We start from the raw sequence: 27493 nt of genomic DNA on the forward strand, positions 1-27493 counted from the left end.
TTATTTCAGTGACTGGAGGTATTCACTAGTATGCAATGATGTAAAACTTGTTTTTAAACACGTGTATAAAAGATGTTTCCAAAGTGCTACATGGACATCAATTTGAGAAACATGTTTTTAGTGTACAAATGTGTTCACTCTATTCAAACAATGTTTAAAGATACCTAAATAAAAGATGTTTCTAGAACTGCTATTTACAGACAAATCTAAAGATCAATTTTGGGAAATTTCACATCTTAAAAATACTGTGTCTTGCAATGTGTAAACATGGTGTGTCTTAAGGTTTTTTATTTCTTTTATCAGTCTTCTGTAGGTTTCAGCATACAGAACTTACAAAGATTTTATTAGATATACTTCCATGTAATTAACATTTTTAGTACATTATAAATAGTACTGTTTTTATAACTTGAATTTCCATTTGTTTATTCCAGTGTATACAATTATTTCATATTGACTTAGCTTCCTATGAGGGTGCTAAATTCATTCTAGTAGTTTTTTGTGATCTCACTGAGATTTTTTTATATAGTCAATCATGTCATCTGTGACTATTTTTTAGTATTTTAGTTCTGTCTTCAGGATACTGGTCTTTTTCTTGTATGCCTTGGTCTAGTTTGGATTAGACTAATGCTGGTATAATTAGGTGAGTTGCAAAGTTGTTCCTTATTTTCTATTTTCTGGAAGAATTTCAGTAAAACTGGTATTATTTCTCCTTAAATATCTGATAGAATTATCCAGTGAAGTCTTTAGGCTTTGAGCTTCCTTTGTTGGAAAGTTTTAAATTATGAAATCTATTTTTTAAGAGGTATAGAGCTATTCAGGTTGTTTCTTCTTGAGTGAGCCTTAGCACTTGGTGTCTTTCAAGAATATACCATTAAATATTACACAGCCATAAAAAAGAATGAAATCATGTCCTTTGCAGCGGCATGGATGGAGCTGGAGGCCATAATCCTAAGCAAATTAATGCAAGAACAGAAAACCAAATACCGCATGAGTACACATGTGCACAAAGTAGAGAACAGTAGACATCGGGCCTAGCTGAGGGTGGAGGGTGGGATGAGGATGAGGATGGAAAAACTACCCATCAGGTACTATGCTTATTATCTGGGTGATGAAATAATTTGTACAGCAAACCCTAGTAACACACAATTTACCCATGTAACAAACCTGTACATATCCCCCCCAAACTAAAATAAAAAATAAAAGTTGGAAAGAAAAAAAATGTTTATATCATCTAAGTTGTAGAATCTATAGGCATAATATTCTATGGACAGAATTGTTCACAATATTACCTTGTTTTCCTTTTAATATCTATAGGATCTGTAGTCCCTTCTTTCCTGATAGCATAACTTGTATTCTCCATTTATCTCTTAGTCTGGCTACTGGTTTATCATTTTCATTGATTATTTTTCTATTTTTAATTTCATTTTTATTATTTTGTTCCTTCTGCTTGATTTGGGTGTACTTTTTTGTTTCTTAAGGTAGATGCTTATTTTTTTTTTAAGTATATGGGAAGTTGACATTTCTTTTATTATTTATTACACTTTAAGTTCTGGGATCCATGTGCAGAACAGGCAGGTTTGTTACATACGTATACACGTGCCATGGTGGTTTGCTGCATCCATCAACTCGTCATCTGCATTAGGTATTTCTGCTAATGCTATCCCTCCCTGATTCCCCTACCCACCGACAGGCCCTGGTGTATGATGTTCCCCTCCCTGTGTCCATGTGTTCTCTTTGTTCAACTCCTACTTATGAGTGAGAACATGCAGTGTTTGATTTTCTGTCCTTGTGTTAGTTTGCTGAGAATGATGGTTTTCAGCTTCATCCATGTCCCTGCAAAGGACATAAACTCATCCTTTTTTATGGCTGCATAGTATTCCATGGTGTATATGTGCCACATTTTCTTTATCCAGTCTATCATTGATGGGCCTTTGGGTTGGTTCCAAGTCTTTGCTATTGTGAATAGTGCTGCAATAAACATACGTGTACGTGTGTATTTATAGTAGAATGATTTATAATCCTTTGGTTACCCAGTAATGGGATTGCTGGTCAAATGGTATTTCTGGTTCTAGATCCTTGAGGAATCTCCACACTGTCTTCCACAATGGTTGAACTAATTTACACTCCCACCAACAGTGTAAAAGCATTCCTATTTCTCCACATCTTCTCCAGCATCTGTTGTTTCCTGACTTTTTAATGATTGCCTTTCTAACTGGTGTGAGATGATACCTCATTGTGGTTTTGATTTGCATTTCTCTAATGACCAGTGATGGTGAGCTTTTTTTCATATGCTTTTTGGCCATATAAATGTCGTATTTTGAGAGGCATCTGTTGATATCCTTTTGTTTGTTTTTTTTCTTGTGGATTTGTTTAAGTTCTTTGAAGATTCTGGATATTAGCCCTTTTTCAGGTGAATAGATTACAAAAATTTTCTTCCATTCTGTAGGTTGCCTGTTCACTCTGATGATAGTTTCTTTTGCTGTGCAGAAGCTCTTTAGTTTAATTAGATCCCAATTTGTCTATTTTGGCTTTTGTTGCCATTGCTTTTGGTGTTTTAGTCCTGAAGTCTTTGGCCATGCCTATGTCCTGAATGGATTGGCTAGGTTTTCTTGTAGGTTTTGATGGTTTTAGGTCTTACATTTGTCTTTAATCCATCTTGAGTTAATTTTTGTATAAGGTGTAAGGAAGGGGTCCAGTTTCAGTTTTCTGCATATGTCTAGCCACTTTTCCCAACACCATTTATTAAATAGGGAATCCTTTCCCCATTACTTGTTTTTATCAGGTTTGTCAAAGATCAGATGGTTGTAGATGTGTGGTGATATTTCTGAGGTCTCTGTTCTGTTCCATTGGTCTATATATCTGTTTTGGTAGTAGTACCATGCTATTTTGATTACTGTAGCCTTGTAGTATAGTTTGAAGTCAGGTAGCCTGATGCCTCCAGCTTTGTTCTTTTTGCTTGGGATTGTCCTGGCTATATGGGCTCTTTTGTGGTTCCATATGAAATTTAAAGTAGTTTTTTCTAATTCTGTGAAGAAAGTCAGTGGTAGCTTCATGGGGATAGCACTGAATATATAAATTACGTTGGGCGGTATGGCCATTTTCACAATATTGGTTCTTCCTATCCATGAACTTGGAATATTTTTCCATTTGTTTGTGTCCTATCTTATTATACATTTCATCTCCTGATTGCTCTGAATTACAGTTTAAGCTCTCTGTGTGGCTCACATATATGGAGCCTTTTTTTTTTGAACAGGCACTCTGGTATGTAACAAGGTTTGAAATCAAATTTAAGCCTGGGCACAGTGGCTCACACCTGTAATCCCAGCACTTTGGGAAGCCAAGGTGGGTGGATCACTTGAGCCCAGGAGTTCAAAACCAGTCTGGGCTAAAGGGCAAAATCACATCTTTACAAAAAACACAAAAGTTAGCCAGGCATGGTGTCACATGCTCATAATCCCAGCTACCAGGGAGGCTGAGGTGGGAGGATCACCTGAGCCCAGGAGGTTGAGGCTGCAGTGAGCCATGAGCATGCCATTGAACTCCAGCCTGGGCAACAGAGCGAGACCCCATCTCAAAAAAAAAAAATTTAAATTACTTATAATTCATGTCCCTTTTTCCTGGGTAAATGTTTTAATAAAACAAGGCTTGAATAAAACAAGCTGCTTCTGGTTTTCCAAATGCCTCTCTGATTGTTCATTACATTCTATGATTTCTTTGCATGGGAATTAGTCACTGGCCATATCTTTCCATTATTATGCCATGTGCTGATTCTTCCTAATAAACTGGGTACTTTGGTGTTGAATCACTGGATTTTATTCAGGTTTCCATTTCTAAATGAAATCCAAAATGTGAATTTATTCCATGTCCTTAGGCTTTTAAGAAAGAAAGAAAGCCCTCATATTGACAATTAGAATCTTGGTAACAGTGACTTTGCTTCCAAGGATAAACTTGTAAGCTGTGAAAGAACATGTGAAGCATATTGTCACTTTAAGTCCATTGCAATTTCTGTTTATTTTCCTGTATCAAATTTTCTCCAAATATACATTTGAGCTACTCCTTGTGGAATTAAGAAAACTCACATTTTTCCTGATTATCTTAATCTCTGATTACTGAGGTATGATTGCCACCACAGAGAAAAGCTCTACTAAAAAAAATACTTTTTTCCAAAAGCAAACAAGAAAATTTTCAACCTATGTGTACAAATAACTTGAATGTACTCCATTTTAAAATTTGACTTTGGAATCATATAAATGTTTAATTAAACATAATTGCATCAGTAAAGTGAAAATAGCTAAAAAAAAAAAATGTAGTTAAAACAAATGAACCCAACTATATATTGGTAGCAAAAGCACAGAATTATTTCAAGATTTAAAATATAGTATACTTATTAAACATGATGGATTATATCCTAAGAAAAAAAATTGCAAAGAGCTTTAAACTACATACTAAGGCTCTCATCTTTTCATAACTAATATTAGCATTGGTAGTCTGTTATTTTTTATTTTTTGAGACGGATTCTCGCTTTGTTGCCCAGGCTGGAGTTCAGTGGTGCAATCTTGGCTCACTGCAATCTCCACCTCCTCGGCACAAGCAATTCTCCTGCCTCAGCCTCCTGGGTAGCTGGGATTACAGGCACCCACCACCATGCCTGGCTAATTTTTTGTATTTTTAGTAGAGATGGGGTTTCACCATGTTGGCCAGGCTGTTCTCGAACTCATGACCTTAAGTGACCCGCCTGCCTGGGCCTCCCATGGTGCTCGGATTACAAGCGTGAGCCACTGTGCCTGGCCAGCATTGGTATTTTGAAATATATATCACCCCCTATGACATATTCTTGTTAAAACAATTAAACCTCAATCTATTCAAGCTTCTAGGTCTGCAAGTGCAGAAAAACATGGAAATACGAATAATACAAGATGATGATAACACTACAAAATGCAATCAGTGAAATAAAAATGTAAAAATTTGTACAGAAAAAAATGATCCAATTTCTTTAACAAAATGCATGAGAACAAGTTATAGATGACAAGCCACTTAAGAGGCATATTAACCAAGTCCAATGTTTTGCCCTTCTTTAGATCCTGATATGAACAAATCTGTGAAAAGACATTCTTGTAACAAGTGGGGAAAATTGAACATGGACTAAGTGTTAGAAAATATTTGGGATTTACTGCTATTAACTTTGTTAGGTGATAAAATGTATTTTGGTTATTTTTTAATCCTTGTGTATTAACAGTACACACTAAAGTGTTTACGGGCGAAGTAATGCCTAGGATTTGCTTGAAAATACAGAGAAAAACAAGGGATAATTTAAACAAGAATGACAAATTATTGACATTATTTGAAGCTTGGTGATGAATAAGTGGGCATTCATTATACTGTTCTCTGTATTTTTGTGTATTTTTGAAATTTTCCATCCTGAAAAGTTTTAAAAATAACTTACCCTCTCTATCTCACCTGTGTCAGTGTGCAGATACCTACTACAACATATGCTCTGCTTCTTACTGAGCACAAAACTAGATATTCCGAGACATCCTTCCTTGCAGGTACATGTATACATGTGATAGTTCTAAACAATGGAATGTGCACCAAACATGATAAATGAAGCTTTCAGATCTGCCCCATACAACCCTGTGGGGGAACTTTATCATGCTCTTCTTCCTTGCAAGTGATTGGTAGAACAATGACCAGAGCAATCTTGAAAGCCAGGTGTTGCAGATGACAGAGTGCAGACATCCAGAGTAACCTAAAGGGTCATGTGGAGGAAATATCCCTTCAGCCAACTTTAAATATTAGCCCTGGACTGTTACATGAAAAAAAAAATTTTGATTAAGTTTGGATCATTAAATTTGAGTGTATTTCTTAGAGAAGTCTGCCTCCTTAACTAATAAGGATCGTCTCTTATTCTTGCCTGAATCCTCATTGCCTAGCACAGTGTCTGAACATAGCAGATGTTAAAAAATGTGTAAGTGTAATCTAAATCCTTTCCGTCACATCTGTCAACAGTGAATTAATCATATCTCGTTCTATGAGAGATTATTCTTCCTCCATGGCAGAGTTGTTGCTCCTTTGCATTTACATAGTTCTTTGGGCTAGCTTGTATTACAGTCTTCTTATTGCAGTTTGTTAATGCCTTCTCCTCTATCTCCCTGAAGACAGCAATAAATTTTTCTGTACTATTTTGTATCCCATCACCAATCAGAATGCCAGGAAGATAGTAGATGCTCAATAAATGCTGACTAATAAATGCCTATCATAGAGAAAATACAAAATGGATAGATTAAAACATGAAAATCTTTGAGTTCTTTGAGTACATATCCATAGAAAGGAGTAGAGAAGAAAAATGAGAATTATTAGATTTTTCTTTAAGAGGAGAAGCCAAGAAATAGGAATTAGAGACATAAAAAATTGTTAGGAAGAAATATATGGAATGATACTATAAGTTCACACATTCTGATTCAGCCTTAGTTAAAATTTATCATCGAAACCATAGACATAAAGTTAAAACAACATTTAGCAAGAACTCAAGCTGGGAAGAGAATATTGATACAGGTGTTTTTGAGTACATAAAGCAGGGTTAGCCATTGTCTTTTAGGAATAAACTGGAAAATGTTATAGAGTACTTACAGAATAGCTAACAAATTTTAAATTAAAGTCATTTTTAAACTACATATTGGCACTGTAAAGTTGTTTTTGCCAAGTCTGTTTACTAAAGGAAATTTTTTTTCCCTGTACTACTCAGAGATTTGTTTTAATAGTTGTCTTCCCAAGACTACTCATCTAGAACCTTGAGACTGCCTACTATTATCTGGGAAACTACATTAAATGTTTGAGTGAGATAATTATATTTGTAAATTTAAAATTATAGACCAGGCATCAGTAACCTTTTGTTTTTTTTTTGTAAAGAATGAGATAGTAAATATTTTAGGCTTTATAGGTTATATAGTCACTCTTTGTCAAAACTACTCAATTTTTTACAAAAGCAGCCATAAACAATACATAATGAATGGGTATGACTGTGTTAAAATAAGACTTTATTTACAAAAACAGGTGACAGGCCAAATTTGGCCCACATAATTCATCAGCCCCCGTTAGACTAAGTTTATCCTAGGAGACTTTTTTTTTTTTTAACCAATATTGTAGCAGTTTACTTCCTATAAATTCACAGATTGTTTTTTATATTTAACTTAATAACTATTGAATAACTACAAATACTGTAAACTCTCCTACTAAATTGGGAATGTATCTTTAAGCTTTTCTCCTTGCAAGAGATTTTTGCAAGTAAAATTCATGAGTGATTTTAATAAATGGATTTTAAATTAGAGTGGAAGATCTTTTACTTTCATAAATACCAAAACTCTTATATAAATCAATGGAAGGTGGAATTTCAAGGAAAGTAGAAATCTTCCCTGGCAAATGCCAAAGAAATTTTGACAGAGATGAAACTGAAATAATTACATTGTATTTTCCTATAAAATGATTATCAAGACAGTATTAGAATAGTGTGAACTATAATTGTAGGGCTCAAGAGACTAGAAAGAGCTGATCTGTCGAGAAATTCAGACTCTGCATTTCCAATGTCATAAAACAGCCCTTAGCATTGAAAGGATTTTTAAAAAAATTTTTATTATACTTTAAGTTGTAGGGTACATGTGCAAAATGTGCAGGTTTGTTACATGTGTATACATGTGCCATGTTGGTGTGCTATACCCATTAACTCATCATTTACATTAAGTATATCTCTTAATGCTTTCCCTCCCACCCCACAACAGGCCCCGGTGTGTGATGTCCCCCTTCCTGTGTCCAAGTGTTCTCATTGCTCAATTCCCACCTATGAGTGAGAACATGCAGTGTTTGGTTTTCTGTCCTTGCGATAGTTTGCTCAGAATGATGGCTTCCAGCTTCATCCATGTCCCTACAAAGGACATGAACTCATCATTTTTTATGACTGCATAGTATTCCATGCTGTATATGTGCCACATTTTCTTAATCCAGTCTATCATTGATGGGCATTTGGACTGGTTCCAAGTCTTTGCTATTGTGAATAGTGCCACAATAAACATACGTGTGCATGTGTCTTTATAGCAGCATGATTTATAATCCTTCGGGTATATACCCAGTAATGGGATGGCTGGGTCCAATGGTATTTCTAGTTCTAGATCCCTGAGGAATTGCCACACTGTCTTCCACAATGGTTGAACTAGTTTACAGTCCCACCACCAGTGTAAAAGTCTTCCTATTTCTCCACAACCTGTCCAGCACCTGTTGTTTCCTGACTTTTTAATGATCGCCATTCTAACTGGTGTGAGATGGTATCTCATTGTGGTTTTGATTTGCATTTGTCTGATGGCCAGTGATGATGAGCATTTTTTCCTGTGTCTGTTGGCTGCATAAATGTCTTCTTTTGAGAAGTGTCTGTTCATATCCTTTGCCCACTTTTTGATGGGGTTGTTTTAATCTTGTAAACTTGTTTGAGTTCTTTGTAGATTCTGGATATTGGCCCTTTGTCAGATGAGTAGATTATAAAAACTTTTTCCCATTCTGTAGGTTGCCTGTTGACTCTGATGGTAGTTTCTTTAGCTGTGCAGAAGCTCTTTAGTTTAAATTAGATCCCATTTGTCAATTTTGGCTTTTGTTGCTATTGCTTTTGGTGTTTTAGACATGAAGTCCTTGTCCATTTCTATGTACCGAATGGTACTGCCTAGGTTTTCTTCTAGGGTTTTTATGGTTTTAGGTCTAATATTTAAGTCTTTAATCTATCTTGAATTAATTTTTGTATAAGGTGTAAGGAAGGGATCCAGTTTCAGCTTTCTACATATGGCTAGCCAGTTTTCCCAGCACCATTTATTAAATAGGGAATCCTTTCCCCATTTCTTGTTTTTGTCAGGCTTGTCAAAGATCAGATGGTTGTAGATATGTGGTATTATTTCTGAGGGCTCTGTTCTGTTCCATTGGTCTATATCCCTGTTTTGGTACCAGTACCATGCTGTTTTGGTTACTGTAGCCTTGTAGTATAGTTTGAAGTCAGGTAGTGAGATGCCTCCAGCTTTGTTCTTTTGGCTTAGGATTGACTTGGCTATGTGGGCTCTTTTTTGATTCCATATGAACTTTAAAGTAGTTTTTTCCAATTCTGTGAAGAAAGTCATTGGTAGCTTGATGGGGATGGCATTGAATCTATAAATTACCTTGGGCAGTATGGCCATTTTCATGATATTGATTCTTCCTATCCATGAGCATGGAATGTTTTTCCATTTGTTTGTATCCTCTTTTATTTCATTGAGCAGTGGTTTGTAGTTCTTGAAGAGGTCCTTCACATCCCTTGTAAGTTGGATTCCTAGGTATTTTATTCTCTTTGAAGCAATTATGAATGGGAGTTCACTCATGATTTGGCTCTCTGTCTGTTATTGATGTATAAGAATGCTTGTGATTTTTGCGCATTGATATTGTATCCTGAGACTGCTGAAGTTGCTTATCAGCTTAAGGAGATTTTGGGCTGAGACGATGGGGTTTTCTAGATATACAATCATGTCATCTGCAAACAGGGACAATTTGACTTCCTCTTTTCCTAATTGAATGCCCTTTATTTCTTTCTCCTGCCTGACTGCCCTGGCCAGAACTTCCAACAGTATGTTGAATAGGAGTGGTGAGAGAGGGCATCCCTGTCTTGTGCCAGTTTTCAAAGGGAATGCTTCCAGTTTTTGTCCATTCAGTATGATATTGGCTGTGGGTTTGTCATAAATAGCTCTTATTATTTTGAGATACATCCCATCAATACCTAATTTATTGAGAGTTTTTAACATGAAGGGCTGTTGAATTTTGTCAAAGGCCTTTTCTGAATCTATTGAGATAATCATGTGGTTTTTTGTCTTTGCTTCTGTTTATATGCTGGATTACATTTATTGATTTGCATATGTTGAACCAGCCTTGCTTCCCAGGGATGAAGGCCACTTGATAATTTTTGTGGGTACATAGTAGGTGTATATATTTATGGGGTACATGAGATATTTTGATACAGGCATGCAATGTAAAATCACATCATGGAGAGTAGGGTATCCATCCCCTCAAGCATTTATCCTTTGTGTCATGATCCAGTTACACACTTAGTTATTTTTAAATGTACAATTACTGACTACAGTCCCATTGTGCTATCCAATAGTAGGTCATATTATTCTATTTTTTTTGGTTCCCATTAACCATCCCCACCAGCCTCCCAGCCCCTAACTACCCTTTCCAGCCTCTGATAACCATTCTTCTATTCTCTACGTCCGTGAGTTCAATTGTTTTAACTTTTAGATCCCACAAATAAGTGGGAACATGTGATGTTCGTCTTTCTGTCTTAGATCTCCGGTTCTATCCACATTGTTGCAAATGACTGGATCTCATTCTTTTTTACAGCTGAATATTACGCCATTGTATATATGTACCACATTTTCTTTATCCGTTCCTCTGCTGATGGACACTTAGGTTGATTCCAAATCTTAGCTGTTGTGAACAGTGCTGCAACAAGCACGAAAGTGCAGATTTTTCTTTGATATACTGATTTCCTTCTTTTGGATACATATCCAACAGTAGGATTGCTGGATCAGATGATAGCTCTATTTTTAGTTTTTTGAGAAACCTCCAAACTGTTCTTCATAGTGGCTGTACTAATTTACATTCCCATCAACAGTATACAAGGGTTCCCTTTTCTCTAAATCCTCACCAAATGCTATGCCTGTCCTTTGGGTATAAGCTGTTTTAACTGGGGTGAAATGATATGTCATTGTAGTTTTGATTTGCATTTCTCTGATCAATGATGTTGAGCACCTTTTCATATGCCTGTTTGCCATTTGTATGTCATCTTCTGATAAATGTTTATTCAAATCATTTGCCGAGTTTTTGACTGGATTATTAGATTTTTTCCTATAGAGTTGTTTGAGCTCCTTAAAAGGAATTATTTCTTAAAAGGAAAAACAAAACAAATCTCAGTAAAAGTGGCCTGAGTATCATAAAATTGATTTATTTTCCAAAAAGTCCAATTAATGTCTTAAAATATGAAATGTTGACACAGAGACCAAGGATGCTAAAAATAATATCTTATGATGAAAATAAGGGCACAGCAGAGGTTACCTGAGAATAAATCCAGAGAACTGGCAGTGTTTAATTGATGAAGAAGCACCTACATTGAGTCCAGAAGATCGTATCAGCTAATGAATATATAGAAAATATGTGAAAATGATGTTGCAGTATTGAGGGAACTTAACTGACTTTAGTCTTGTCCTCAGACAAAGGAAACTTGGAGGAGTTTTTGTTGTTGTTTTATTTAATAATTCCATTTAAGAAGAAATTGCTTCCTCTCTGACTAGCAAATACTTTTTGGTTCTCACCTGGAGAGGTAACTTACAGATTATTTTATTCTCCACTAGTCACCACTCTTCCCCATGCTCTAGCTGAGTGATTACAATTGACTTGAAAAATCAGTATCTTGTTTGTGGAGAGAAATACACATGTATATGTTTTCTGTTTCTTCTATAAGTTTCCTGTGGCTGCTATAGCAAATTACCACAAACTTAATGGCTTAAAACAACTCATCTTTATGTTCTTCAAGTTCTAGATATCAGACGTCTGAAATCAGTTTCAATGAGCAAAAAGTCAGGATGTTGGCAGCATCGTGCTGTCTCTAGAAGGTCTTGGGAGAATCTGTTCTTCACCTTCTCTAGCTGGCATTCCTGGGCTTGTGGCTACATCACTTCAGTCTCTGTCTTTGTGGTTGTATCGCCTTCTCTTCTGTGTGAAGTTGATAGGGACTGAATTGTGTCCTCCAAAATTCATGTGTTGAAGCCCTAATTCCAAATACCTCAAATGTGACTGCACAGTAGTCCCCCCTTTTCCATGGTTTCACTTTCTGTGTGGTCAACCACAGTCTGAAAATATTAAATGGAAAATTCCAGAAATCATAAGTTTTAAATTGTGAGCCATTCTGAGTAGCATGATGAAATTTTGCTCTCCTGCTCTGTCCCACCCAGTCCAGCACAGGATGTGAATGATCCCTTTGTCCAGCATATCTGTACTATATACTCTACCTGACTGTTAGTCACTTAGCAGTTACCTTGTTATTAGATTTTTTAAAATATAGATGTATATAAGGCTCTGTACTATCCGAGGTTTCAGGTATCCACTGGGGGTGTTGGAATGCATCCCCTGTGGATAAGGAGAAACTATTATATTTGGAGATAGGGCCTTTAAAGAGATGATTAAGTTAAAATGAGACTATTAGAGTGGGCCATAATCCAATCTGTCTGGTATCCTTATAAAAAGAGGAGATTTGGACCCACAGAGAGACCTAGGTATGCATGCAAATACAGAAGGAACATGTGAAGACAGATGGAGGCCTCAGAAGAAAACCAAACCTGCTGACACCTGGATCTTGGAATTTTAGCTTCCACAATTGTGAGGAAATAAATTTCTGTTGTATATGCCATCCAGTCTGTGATATTTTGTGATAATGAATACACTCTTGTGACAACAAACCCACTCCCAAGATAACATTAACTCATTCATGAGGGCAGAGCCCTAATAACCTAATCACTCATAAAATTGAAATATATATACTCAACACTGTTGCACTGAGTTTTAAGTTTCCAAAACATGAACTTTGAGGGACACATCTAAGTCACAGCAAAAGGAAACTATAAAGATCAGAGACTCAAATCTGGGAAAAGGCAATAGCTCCCTCTGTTGGTGAATTTCAATCCCATCAGTGTAATGCCTCTTTTTTCTAACTAACATTACTAAGCATTTACTACTCAGAAACTGATTCAAAAGTAATGTTATCTCCCATTTATATGAAATGTCTAATGTAGGTAAAACAGTGTTCAGTTAGTGAACCCAAGTGTTCATCAGTAGGAGAATGGATAAATTTACAATGATATATTCATAAAAATAACACTCAGCAATAAAAAGGAATGTGCCCCTATACATGCAACATGGATGAATAAATGTGAAAAATATGCTGATTGAATGAAGCCTTAGAAGAGAAAATAATCTATGGTTTCATTTATATGAAGTTCTTGAACAGGCAAAACTGATCTATGGTGGGAAACATTTAGAACAGAGATTACCTCTGGTGGATGGTGTTGGCGACTGATTAGAAAAGGGCATTTGACAAAGCTCAGTGAATATACATTTAGGAGCCGAGTTGAAAACAAATACTGAACTCTGATTAATATGTGTGCTGCGATATGTAGGAGACAGCACACTGATGTCTCTAGTTTCACTTGAAATGATTGAAAAATATGGATTGATGGATGACAGAAAAGTAGATGGACAGGTATGATAAATCCAATATGGTAGAAGGTGAATAGAAGGACAGGTGTAGTGGCTCACAGCTGTTATTCCAGTGCTTTGGGAAGCTGATGCAGGAGGACCACTTGAAGTCAGGAGTTCAAGACTAGCCTGGGCAACATAGCAAGGCTCCATCTCTACCAAAAAAAATGTATTCACTGTAAAATTCTTTCAACTTTATGCTTGAAAATGTTCATAATAAAATGTTGGAAATGTGGTTAATATAATCCACCTATATACTTAATTTAAAAACATTAATTGGAATTAGTTGAATTATAAGATGAATAAAAATGAGAAATGTAAACTCATAAAATTGAAATATGTTTTCCAGCTCTATCACTGCTAAGATAGTGTTGCTGCCTAACAGCAGCACTTCTGCTCACTATTATAATAAAATTACCGTGCCCCCCATTGCCTAAATTTTATACTGTTTTAAAGGTCTTATCCACCAAAAGGAACAAGCACACCTTTGCCATGTAATGGAATACAAATCTTGGATCAGTACAACATAGGGATATATGTGCCAATTACCAATTTATTGTCTCTCACCCCCAGTCCACCTTTCTTTGTCCAACTCTATGATACTGTACTCTGAGTCACATAGTAGCAATACGGTTTCCAAGAATATCAGGGACAATGTTGAAAGGATAAAGGAATAAATCTAAAGGGACTCCTGCTAGCAAATTTTACAATTTGCTTATTGAATAACACCGTAATAATAATAATAACGATTGTGGTATATTAGAACAAGCTGAGTCTGTGAAAAACCATAGATTTACAATAACTTGATTTTTAAGCATTTAAAAGAAGAGTTTCTCTATATGGACATTGCATTTTTTCTGTTACTTATATCTGTTTATAAGTACTTGCTCTTTCTGTCTGTGTAAGCAGGAAAGACAAATACTGTGAATAAGCCAAATAGTCCAATTAAAAGGAGGAACTATTTTAGGAACAGTAATGAGTAATCAGTGCTGTGATTTCCACATAACATCCAAGTAGAAGAAGGAGGTTAAGTAGCATGTTTAAATGTCCTAAGGAGGAGAAGTAACTTGGCCGAATTGATTCTTCATCTCCTAACAGGTAGCTCTATTAATTATAATAAAATACTAATAAAAATTTTTGTTGCTTTTAAATGTTATTAACAGACTAAGTCAAAATGACGTAATGACTTATAAAGTATTGACTAAGAAAATAATTTTAAAATATATTGCTGAGAGGACTGGGGATGGGGGCAAGAAAATAAAACCTACGTGACAGCTATAAACGTGATAGACTTACAGATGTAAAATATTTTTTAAAAGCTTATTTATTTTATTTTGTTTTTCAACCAACTTCCTGAAACATAACCTAGAAAACTGTCAATTGTTAACATTAAAAAGCAACAAGTACACGTGCACATGCATGCAACACAAAACAAAATTTAAACGCTAAAAATGAGGTTCAGCCCAATGATCGGTGGTTCAGGATCATATTATTTTGGAAGAAGCATTAAGTTCCTTTGTCAACAATCAATCAGTTAACAAATCCCAGAAGCTATGTATGTATGCCTTTTGTGTTTGTTAAAATTACTGCAGTCATTGGAAGAAATCAAAATAATACTAAAACTCCAATAAAAATTAAAAATACAGCTTATTTTGCTACAAAAATTATATAAAAATTAAAATAATAAATGAATTAAACATATGTCATTTTAGAACAGGTTTAGGTGTAACTATAGCAATGTTCTGTAATCATAAATATCAGTTTGATATTTAATGGTTTGGAAGTGATTCAAAAGTCTACAATACTAAATTCAGTTGCAATCGTTTAAAATACTTCAAAGTTTTAATAAGTCAGTGCTCTAGAAAAATCAGTTTTCAATGTTTGAATTATTAAACAGTTTAATAAACTAAGTGTACAAATCGTTGCAGTTTTCCTTTTTGTTCTTGAGTATTAAGTAATCAAAATCAGCCAGTCATTTGAAAAATGAAATTAAACTGATCTTAGTTTACTTTTTATTATTATTATTATTATACTTTAAGTTTTAGGGTACATGTGCACATTGTGCAGGTTAGTTACATATGTATACATGTGCCATGCTGGTGTGCTGCACCCATTAACTCGTCATTTAGCATTAGGTATATCTCCTAAAGCTATCCCTCCCCCCTCTCCCCACCCCACAACAGTCCCCAGAGTGTGATGTTCCCCTTCCTGTGTCCATGTGTTCTCATTGTTCAATTCTCACCTATGAGTGAGAATATGCAGTGTTTGGTTTTTTGTTCTTGTGATAGTTTACTGAAAATGATGATTTCCAATTTCATCCATGTCCCTACAAAGGATATGAACTCATCATTTTTTATGGCTGCATAGTATTCCATGGTGTATATGTGCCACATTTTCTTAATCCAGTCTATCATTGTTGGACATTTGGGTTGGTTCCAAGTCTTTGCTGTTGTGAATAGTGCCACAATAAACATACGTGTGCATGTGTCTTTATAGCAGCATGATTTATAGTCCTTTGGGTATATACCCAGTAATGGGACGGCTGGGTCAAATGGTATTTCTAGTTCTAGATCCCTGAGAAATCACCACACTGACTTCCACAATGGTTGAACTAGTTTACAGTCCCACCAACAGTGTAAAAGTGTTCCTATTTCTCCACATCCTCTCCAGCACCTGTTGTTTCCTGACTTTTTAATGATTGCCATTCTAACTGGTGTGAGATGGTATCTCATTGTGGTTTTGATTTGCATTTCTCTGATGGCCAGTGATGGTGAGCATTTTTTCATGTGTTTTTTGGCTGCATGAATGTCTTCTTTTGAGAAGTGTCTGTTCATATCCTTCGCCCACTTTTTGATGGGGTTGTTTGTTTTTTCTTGTAAATTTGTTTGAGTTCATTTTAGATTCTGGATATCAGCCTTTTGTCAGATGAGTAGGTTGTGAAAATTTTCTCCCATTTTGTAGGTTGCCTGTTCACTCTGATGGTAGTTTCTTTTGCTGTGCAGAAGCTCTTTAGTTTAATTAGATCCCATTTGTCAATTTTGGCTTTTGTTGCCATGACTTTTGGTGTTTTAGACATGAAGTCCTTGCCCATGCGTATGTCCTGAATGGTAATGCCTAGGTTTTCTTCAGGGTTTTTATGGTTTTAGGTCTAACGTTTAAGTCTTTAATCCATCTTGAATTAATTTTTGTATAAGGTGTAAGGAAGGGATCCAGTTTCAGCTTTCTACATATGGCTAGCCAGTTTTCCCAGCACCATTTATTAAATAGGGAATCCTTTCCCCATTGCTTGTTTTTCTCCGGTTTGTCAAAGATCAGATAGTTGTAGATATGCGGCATTATTTCTGGGGGCTCTGTTGTGTTCCATTGATCTATATCTCTGTTTTGGTACCAGTACCATGCTGTTTTGGTTATTGTAGCCTTGTAGTATAGTTTGAAGTCAGGTAGCGTGATGCCTCCAGCTTTGTTCTTTTGGCTTAGGATTGACTTGGCGATGTGGGCTCTTTTTTGGTTCCATATGAACTTTAAAGTAGTTTTTTCCAATTCTGGGAAGAAAGTCATTGGTAGCTTGATGGGGATGGCACTGAATCTATAAATTACCCTGGGCAGTATGGCCATTTTCATGATATATGCACCCAATACAGGAGCACCCAGATTCATAAAGCAAGTCCTGAGTGACCTACAAAGAGACTTAGACTCCCACACAATAATAATGGGAGACTTTAACACCCCACTATCAACATTAGACAGATCAACGAGACAGAAAGTTAACAAGAATACCCAGGAATTGAACTCAGCTCTGCACCAAGCAGACCTAATAGACATCTACAGAACTCTCCACCCCAAATCAACAGAATGTACATTTTTTTCAGCACCACACCACACCTATTCCAAAATTGACCACATACTTGGAAGTAAAGCTCTCCTCAGCAAATCTAAAAGATCAGAAATTATAACAAACTGTCTCGCAGACCACAATGCAATCAAACTACAACTCAGGATTAAGAAACTCACTCAAAACCACTCAACTACATGGAAACTGAACAACTTGCTCCTGAATGACTACTGGGTACATAACGAAATGAAGGCAGAAATAAAGATGTTCTTTGAAACCAACGAGAACAAAGACACAACATACCAGAATCTCTGGGACACATTCAAAGCAGTGTGTAGAGGGAAATTTATAGCACTAAATGCCCACAAGAGAAAGCAGGAAAGATCCAAAATTGACACCCTAACATCAAAATTAAAAGAACTAGAAAAGCAAGAGCAAACGCATTCAAAAGCTAGCAGAAGGCAAGAAATAACTAAAATCAGAGCAGAACTGAAGGAAATAGACACACAAAAAACCCTTCAAAAATTAATGAATCCAGGAGCTGGTTTTTTGAAAGGATCAACAAAATTGATAGACCACTAGCAAGACTAATAAAGAAGAAAAGAGAGAAGAATCAAATAGATGCAATAAAAAATGATAAAGGGGATATCACCACCGATCCCACAGAAATACAAACTACCATCAGAGAATACTACAAACACCTCTATGCAAATAAACTAGAAAATCTAGAAGAAATGGATAAATTCCTCGACACATACACTCTCCCAAGACTAAACCAGGAAGAAGTTGAATCTCTGAATAGACCAATAACAGAATCTGAAATTGTGGCAATAATCAATAGCTTACCAACCAAAAAGAGTCCAGGACCAGATGGATTCACAGCTGAATTCTACCAGAGGTACAAGGAGGAACTGGTACCATTCCTTCTGAAACTATTCCAATCAATAGAAAAAGAGGGAATCCTCCCTAACTCATTTTATGAGGCCAGCATCATCCTGATACCAAAGCCTGGCAGAGACACAAGCAAAAAAGAGAATTTTAGACCAATATCCTTGATGAACATTGATGCAAAAATCCTCAATAAAATACTGGCAAACTGAATCCAGCAGCACATCAAAAAGTTTACTTTTTATAAGAATATAAATTCCAAATGTATCAAAGTTTTAAATATGAGAACTAAAATAATTTTTAAAAACTAGAACATAGATATATCTTGTTGAAAATATTATGAAGTGGAAATAGCAAACTCAGAGTCATTGTTTTAAACTTGTTAAAGTTTGTGTATATTAGAAAATACGAATAAAACCAAAAATAAACTGGGGGAAATAGTTTCATTACATATGGCAAAGGAAGTGCTAATATCTCTAACATAAAAAGCTGATAAAAATAAGGAAAAATAAGGAAAAGACAAAGCATCAAGTAGAAATCTGGCAAAGAATCTAATCCAAAATTCTACAGGAAAAGTCCAAATGAATGATAAATCCATATAAAGGTGATAGGCTTATCTAATATTTAAAGAATTATAAAGTTTAACACCAATACAGCATTTTTTCTCTTATGAGACTAAACGCCTAAAACATGATAGTACTCAGTATTGGTAAAGGATATAAAAATTAACATACTCTCAAACACTATCTTTGGGGGTATGAAGTGGTAAAATATTTCAGGAAGATAATTTGACAATGTCCCTTAAATTTTTTTTTTTCAGATGTAGTTTCCCTCTTGTTGCCCAGGCTGGAGTATAATGATGCAGTCTCGGCTCACTGCAGCCTCCACCTCTGGGTTCAAGTGATTCTCCTGCCTCAGCCTCCTGAGTAGCTGGGATTAGAGACACCCACCACCACGCCTAGCTAATTTTTTGTGTTTCTAGTAGAAATGGGGTTTCACCCTGTTGGCCAGGCTGGTCTTGAACTCCTGACCTCAAGTGATCCGCCCACCTCAGCCTCCTAAAGTGCTGGGATGACAGGCGTGAGCCACCACGCCCAGCTGTCCCTTAACATTTTAAATGTGTATATCACCTCATTTAGCTATTCTATTTCTAGAAACTTATTTTTACAAAGAAAATTCACAAATGCACACAAAAATGTATGCATGAAGATACTTGTCACAGCGTTGGTTGTAATAATATGGAATTAGGTCAAATATTTATCAGTAAAAGACTAAGTCATATTGTGCATATACTGAAATATGTGATAAACCTAAATTTACCGACAATCTGCCCATGATTTACTTTTATGGGAAAAAAGGTGAAATTTATTGTATATGGTATGATTCCATAGTTTGAAAACTAAAATATAAATTGGTATGTTGCTACCTGCACAAAGAGGGGAAAATTACATAAACTAACTTTTTAGAAGCCATTTTATCCAGATAGTAAGATTAAATTGGGTTTTCACAATCTTTTACATTTCTCTTATAGAAATAAAAAATAGTTAAAAAGAGAACAGACCAGTAATAGGTTCCAAAATTGAATCAGTAATAAAAACCCTACCAACCAAAAAACTGCACTGGTCCAGATGGATTCACAGCCGAATTCCACCAGATGTACAAAGAAGACATAGTATCAATCCTACTGAAACCATTCCAAAAAATTGAGAAGGGGGGCTCCTCTATAACTCATTCTCTAAAGGCAGCATCACCCTGAGACCAAAACTGGCAAAGACACAATGAGAAAAGAAAACTTCAGACCAATGTCCCTGATGAACATAGACACACCAATTCTCAACAAAATACTAACAAACCAAATCCAGCAGCACACCAAAAAGATAATTCACGATGATGAAGTAGGCTTTATTCCTGGAATGCAAGGTTGAGTCAACAAATGCAAGTCAATAAATGTGATTCATCACAAAAACATAATTAAAAGGAAAAAAACTAATCTCAATATTTACATAAAAAGCTTTTGATAACGTCCAATGTCCCTTCATGATAAAAAGCCCCAACACAATAGACACCTAAGGAACATACCTCAAAATAATAAAAGCCATCTATGACAAACCCACAGCCAACATTGTACTAAACAGGCAAAATCTAGAACCATTCCCCTTGAAAACTGGAACAAGACAAAGATGGCCACGCTCACCACTCCTATTCAACTTAGTACTGTAAGTCCTAGCTGAAGCAATCAGGTAAGAGAAAGAAATGCATCCAAATAGGAAAAGAAGTCAAGCTATTTATCTTCACTGGTGATATGATTCTATACTTAGAAAACACTAAAGACTCTGCAAAAAGGCTCCTAGAGCTTATAAACAATTTCAGGAAAGTTTCAGGATACAAAATCAGTGTACAGAAATCAGTAGCATTTCTATATACCAATAACATTTAAGCTGAGAGCCAAATCAAGAATGCAATCCTATTTACAGTAGCCTCAAAAAGAATAAAATACCTAAGAATACAGAGAGCCAAGGAGGTGAAGAATCTCTACAAGGAGAATTACAAAACACTGTTAAATCAAAGATGACACAAAAAGAAAAAAGGTCCCATGCTCATGTATTGGAAGAATCAATATCATTTAAATGGCCATACTGCCCAAAGCAATTCACAATTCAACACTATTCCTATTAAACTATCAACATAATTTTTCACAGAATTAGGAAAAACTATTCTGAAATTAATGGAACCAAAAAAGAGCTCGAATATCCAAAGCAATCCTAAGTAAAAAAGAACAAAGCCAGAGGCATCACATTACCCAACTTCAAACTATATACTACAATGCTACAGTAACCAAAATAGCATGATTCTGGTATAAAAACAGACACATAGACCAATACGACAGAATAGAGAATCCAGAAATAAAGCCACATGCCCACAACCATCTTATCTTTGACAAAATCAACAACAATAAGCAATGGTGAAAAAACTCCCTATTCAATAAATGATGCTGGGATAACTGGCTAGTCATATGCAAAAAAATGAAACTAGATCCCTACCTAACACCATAAACCAAAACTAACTCAAGATGTATTAAAGACTGAAATATAAAGCCTGAAACTACAAAAATCCTAGATGAAAACCTAGGAAATACCCTTCTTGATATTGGCCTTCGGAAATAATTTATGGCTAAGTCCTCTTGCAACAAAACCAAAAATTGACAAGTGGAACCTAATTAAAGAGCTTCTGCACAGCAAGAGAGATCATCAAAGGAGTAAACAGACAACCTAGAGAATGGTAGAAAGTATTTGTGAACTATGCATCCAACAAAGGTCTAATATCCAGAATCTACAAGGAACTTAAATCAACAAACAAAAACCCCATTAAAAATGAGCAAAGGACATGAACAGACAGTTTTCAAAAGAAGATATACAATCAATCAACAAATATATGAAAAAATGCTCATCATCACTAACAGAAAAATGCAAATCAAAACCCCAATGGGATACCATCTCACACCGGTCAAAATGACTTTTGTTAAAAAGTCAAAAAAAAAAACAAAAAAACAAAAAAAAAACAGATGTTGGTGAGGCAGCATCTGTTTCTCTGTTTCCCTGCAGAGAAAAGGGAATACTTATACATTGTTTGTGGGGGTGTAAACTAGTTCAGCCAACCGTGGAGAGCAGTTTGGAGATTTCTCAAATAACTGAGGGTTGAACTACCATTTGACCCAGCAATGACTTCTGGGTACATACACAAAAGAAAATAAATCATTTTATCAAAACGACACATGCACCCATATGTTCATTGCAGAACTATTCACAATAGCAAAGACATGGTGACCATCAATGGTGGATTGCGTAAAGAAAATGTGGTACATATATTCCAAGGAATACTATGAAGCCATAAAAAGGAATGATATTATGTCTTTCGCAGCAACATGATACAGCCGGAAACCATTACCTAAGCAAAATAACACAGAAACAGAAAACCAAATACCACTGGTTCTCATTTATACCACGGAGCTAAACATTGGGTACACATGATCATAAAAATGGGAAAAATAGACACTGGGGAATACAAGAGGTGGGAGGAAAGCAGTGGGGAAGAGCTGAAATAAACTACCTTTGGGTACTATACTCACTAACTGGATGACACATTAATTTGTGCTCCAAACTTCAGTATCATGTAACATACATTTGTAACAAACTTGCACATGTATCCCCGACTGTAAGATAAAAGTTGAAAAAAGAAAAAAGCAAAAGAAAGAAAAAGAAATCCACACATAGGCATCTGGTATGTATATCTATCTTTTGTTATCTTTTCAAGAATTTGTTTAGAATGAGCCAGTTGCCCTGCAGCTTATTAACTCAGAGAAACTAGTCACAGTCAAGTTTCTGAAAATGCAAAGATGCAGGTAGATGATAAAGCACTCACCAAAGTAATAACATCCATTGTAGTCTCTAGTAACCAGTCAGTTGTTCTTCTGCTGTAAATCTTGACATATCACAGTATGTCTTCTTTCAAATTGCACCCCACTAACCCCACCTCTGACAAATTACATGGCATTTCAGCATGAAGGGAGGAAGGACTTACCTGGGATTTGGCCATTTCTTCTTCTTAGGAAAGTGGAAAACTGGAACAAAAAAAGAAAGAAAGAAAAGTAATTATAATCAGAGCTTGCCTTACAGCTCCAGATTAATCACTTTTAAAACCTCACTTATCAACTATATCTAAGAACATTCTGTAGGAGACTGAATCCCTGTGTCCTATGTAAGGAAGAACCATGTTGAAGTAGTGTGACCTGTCAGATTAAATGTTAAGTAAAAATTTGGAGCAACAGCAATTCATAATCATAACCAATGCATAATCTGTTCAATTACCGTGTAGAGAATTATACCCGTGACTTCTTCCTCACATCGATAGGGAGAACACACTGAAGGAAGCAGAATGAGGGGCACTAAGCATTGCAGGAGAAGATGGGGATGGCAGACTCAGCCTGACCAAAGAAATCAATCACATCGTGGTAAAGTAAGCCACTCTCATTTGTGTCTGGATTAGAGTAGGATGAACGTCAGAAAAGGGCTCTGTGATCAGCCTCCTTTACTAGGCTTTAATGTAACTGATGTTCCCTTTATTATCTCCTAAACTCCTAATTTAGAACAGCATATAATAAAGCCTTTTTGTGCAGCTTTCTATCCAGGCACCAAGAGGGGAAACCAGCTCTTATATGCAGAACTGACATACAATGCCTTCCTCCAAAATGCTAGCAACAACCATCTCTGTACCCTCAAAAGTGAACTTGTTGAGGGCAAGACTTAGGTGTCCTATCACACCGAATGCCAGAGAAAGCAAACAAGATAGAATTAAATTGGCCTGTGTTTGTTCTTCAGCCTCCCCATCAGAGCTGAACTAGAGATGACTCAAACACAAAATCATTAGGGTTCCTGGGGTTTGTGGTAAAATGGAATATGAGATATGCTAAAGATGTTTTCACTACAAAACACTCAAAATAACCAAATAAATATAACACCTTGATAATTTTGAACTTTACCTGAGCTATGTGATCCTATAATCCTCTTAAGAATCTAGGGTGTGGTGGCTCATGCCTGCAATCCCAGCACTTTGGGAGGCTGAGGCAGGCAGAACACAAGGTCAGGAATTTGAGACCAGCCTGGCCAACATGGTGAAACCCCATCTCTATTAAAAATACAAAAATTAGCCAGGCATGGTGGTGGGTGCCTGTAATCCCAACTACTCGGAGGCTAAGGCAGGAGAATTGCTTGAAGCTGGGAGGCAGAGGTTGCAGTGAGCCCAGATCGTGCCAATGCACTCCAGCCTGGGTGACAGAGATCCGTCTCAAAAAAAAAAAAAAAAAAAAAAAAAGTATTATGTTGGTGCAAAAGTAATTGCACTTTTTACAATAAAAGTAATGGTAAAAACTTTTGCACCAAGCAAATAAAATTGCTGGGAAAAAACATCAGCAGTCTGATCAAACATCCCACTTTCCCAAACCTACTTCTTTCTAGCCACGTTTATGCCTTCCTATAAAAGAAGTAGACATGGGTTCTGGAGCAAGGACATTCTTTCTGGAGAAGATAACTAGTCACCCTTTGAAAAGAAGCTTCTGATATACTACTAGGCCCTAGTGGACACTGAACACCTACCTGAAACATCAAATGACTAGATAGCCACACCCACCCATGAACTGAGTATTGTCAGATCAACCAAGTTATAAAATTGGGTAGGTACTATAGCAGTCCATCATAGGAGGGAAATGGTATGTTTGAGATTGATTCAGAGGGCTAAAATTTCATGAATAGGTGGCCCAGACTCCCATGTTCCCTAGCTCTGCTGCACTCTTGGCTCTTCCTAAACTTGTATCCATGGCCCTACAAGTAGCTTCCTGTGACCAGCTGACAGAGGAAGTGAAAACACAGGCCTGGGTCACAGAAGAGTTGGCTCAATATTGCAACCACCAGACAAATCTGGTTCAATTTTTATGTAACAAGGTTGTGAGTTATTTTTCAATTCCCATGGACCCTTAGGTCATGTAACCTGAGTATGCCCAGATAAACCAAGCCTGCAACCATAGGGAGAACCTAATGCTCAGACCTAGCAGCAGAAACTGAATTAAGAAGCAGACACTGCATGTCATAACCCAGGATCAAATCAAATTGAGCTCTGGCATCACCTACATGGCAGGATCCAATCAGATAATGCCTCCCAGCACTGCCTTATTGCAAGATCCAATCAGATCATGCTTCATTGCCCTATGCTTATAAAACCCAACCCTGCCCCTAGCTCAGGGAGACAGATTTGAGCCTTTCCTCCTGTCTCCTTGCAAGTCAACTTGTAATTAAGCTTTTTCTATTTTTGAAAGCTTGTGCCAAAGTATTGGTCTCCATGTGTATCAGGCAGCAAGCCCATGGATTTCTTCGTAGCAGTATGTTGGAGCCAAAATCATACTGCTGCTGTACCTCAGCCCCACTCAAGGATAGCCTTAACAATGGTGAAGGGAAATCTTTCCAGTGGCAAAGTCACAAAAAAATGTTGAAAAACCTCATCTGTTAAAGTATTATACACAGAGCTGTGTATGGAATATGCTACTATTTTTATTTTTAAAAACCAAAAAGGATATGCATATCTATTTGCTTGTGCATGTATTAAAAATGCTTTGAAAGAATTCATTAGACACCAGAAAAAAATGGCTGCCTCCAGAGATAGGTACTGGATAGGTGAGAGAAGTGAGAGGGAGACTTACACCTTACAACCTCTGTATCTTTTGTATTTACAGCCACATTAATGTATTATCTATGTTTTAAAGGAAAATTAATGTTCATTATACAATGGAATACTATCTTTCAAAAATTCTTAAGAATGTCTTTCTGTTGTCTTTATATATATTAGGTGGATATTACCTAATTCTAATTTGTCAATTCCAGATCCCCAAAACACACACACACACACGCGCATGTGCGCACACACACAAAGGGGACTTTGAAAAAGAAGGGTGATGAGAATATATTTGTCCCTACCAGGTATATATTCACATTATAAAACCAAAGTCATTTAAATTAGTGTGGCACTCCTGCAAAAATTCAACAGACCAGGAAAAATGAGAATCAAGCAACAATTATAAGAGCTTGTTTATGAAAAAGAATCACAAACCAGTGACTGGAGAAGGCATTATGGAAATTGGCAAAATATGTAGGCATAGGCAGGAAATCAAGTTAGCATCACACTTGATATCACATACCAAAATTATATCCTCCTTTTCAAAGCTTTCCAGCCTCATCATGTGAGAAAAGTGTTTTCATCAACGCCCTGACTTTAATCCTGGACAAGCTGCCTGGACTGTGGGAGAGGGCAAAGAGTCTCAGGTCGCAAACCTTGTAATAATCATGGTAGAGTTCGGACAACCGCTTACTATTTCTTTGCCTGCGTTTCTTCATGGTCAAAATGGATGGCTCCTTGTTATCTGTGATTCCACTTTCCCCTAGCCTCCCTGCTTCCCTCCAGGATGTCCAGCACCAGCCAGTGTACAGGCCCAAGGTCTGGACACCCTCCCTGCCTCTGGTTTCCCTAAGACACTGCCTGCGGCAGGGCTGGGGCTGTGGCAGCACACACCGTCGGGGCTGGTACTCCAGTGCTCCCCCGCCCACCACAGTGGATGAGGGCCCTACCCTAGAGCCCCTCAGGCCTCCTGCACTTACTGCCACCAAACTCCAAGTCACCCCTACACACCCGCAACTGCTTTTTTACTTCCTCCTTAAGAGCTCAGGCTAAGCCTTCCTTTTCTCTTTGTGCTGTCAGTATCTCATCTCAGTTCAACATTTGTAAGTAAACTAAACAATGCTTTAGAATCTTTATGACTTCTACACTTCTAGAATTCTCATATTTTCATTGCATGGCTCATATTTTCATGATTTTGTGTCCAAATTCTACTTTGCCCGACTTTCTGTACGATTAATTATAACTCCTCATTTGGTAATATTTTAATACTTTTAATTTCCAATATAATCTCTTAGATTGACTGGTTAGCCAGAGCAAGCTTATTATTACTACAACTAGTTACCTGTCAATTTGTCAGAACACCACTGGCTCTACTGGCATCTCCCCGTGAACCGCCTCTTGGTGTTCATAACGTTGTGTAGTCCCCTTCCTGTGAATCTAGGGTGGTCCTGTGACTCTTTTTCCTGAATAGAATATGGCAGAAGTGATAGTTTGCACTGAAATTTCATGAAGGGCTGGAAGTTTCTGCTCTTGAGCTCTTAGGATCCCTGACCAACTCAGGAAGAATCCAGGAATTCTGCTGGAAATGCCATGTAGAAACTATGTGAAGAGGGAGAAGTCCTGAAACTACATGGAGAGAGAAAAAGCACAGCCCAGCTTGTTCCTTAATGCAATCACAGGAATGCACACTGGCAAGATGAGCAGAACCAAGCAGCTTAGCTCAGCCTAGCCCAGATTTCACAATTGTGAGCAAATAAAATGGCTGTTGTTAGGTAAAATGGCAATAGATAACCAAAACACCAGTGTTAGCAAAGTGGCATAATTAATATATTGTCAAAGTTGTATTTCAAGAGTGAAGACTGCTAATAATGGCCAAAGAATCTGTGCTGCTTCCGCAACCATCAATAGGATAAACATGCTATGAATAATATGACAGGATATCAACTTTGTCTTAAATCAACCTTTTTACACTAACAGTAAAGTATAAATAAAATGTGTAAATTGTCCTCAGAGGGAAAAATACTCAGCTATATTAGATTTCGAGGACAGGACTGACAGATCATGCTGTGCCACAGAATTATGTCACATGCTGTGAGAAAGCTGTTCCTCACCAAGGGGCCCATAGAATCAACCATTGGGACTTTTCTTTCAGCTTCTACAATGAACACATTTCTAACATGTACCAGCTCTGAGGTCTGAACGAGTCATCCAGCTATGTATGCTTTCATTCTGGGACATCTGACCCAGGTT

General features: G+C 36.7%; 1 protein-coding gene and 1 long non-coding RNA gene across 6 annotated transcripts in view; one reads left to right on the forward strand and one right to left on the reverse strand.

The window, feature by feature from the left end:
- ZNF215 (zinc finger protein 215) overlaps positions 1-23559 on the forward strand; it is a 62310-nt gene extending 38751 nt beyond the window's left edge. The window contains exon 8 of one of the 3 annotated variants that reach the window (XM_016920287.3): positions 22898-23558. In XM_016920287.3, the coding sequence (XP_016775776.1) occupies positions 22898-22947 (50 nt within the window). In that variant the 3' untranslated portion in view covers positions 22948-23558. Of the gene's footprint in view, positions 1-22897 lie in introns of all 3 variants that reach the window. The other 2 variants (XM_024346946.3, XM_054662004.2) reach the window with 2 other exon arrangements.
- Positions 1440-27493, reverse strand: LOC129136403 (uncharacterized). 3 transcript variants are annotated; one of them, XR_008537961.2, is made up of 4 exons: positions 26586-26945; positions 22604-22643; positions 5458-6250; positions 1440-3955 (listed from the first exon to the last, which is right to left on the reverse strand). It is a non-coding gene; the product is annotated as an uncharacterized LOC129136403 (long non-coding RNA). The 3 variants fall into 3 exon arrangements; XR_008537962.2 differs by having other exon boundaries at positions 3248-3955; positions 5444-6250; positions 26586-26959; XR_008537960.2 differs by lacking the exon at positions 1440-3955 and having other exon boundaries at positions 4226-6250; positions 26586-27493.

Source organism: Pan troglodytes, chromosome 9 (assembly GCF_028858775.2).
Source record: "Pan troglodytes isolate AG18354 chromosome 9, NHGRI_mPanTro3-v2.0_pri, whole genome shotgun sequence".
Lineage (NCBI taxonomy): Eukaryota > Metazoa > Chordata > Mammalia > Primates > Hominidae > Pan > Pan troglodytes.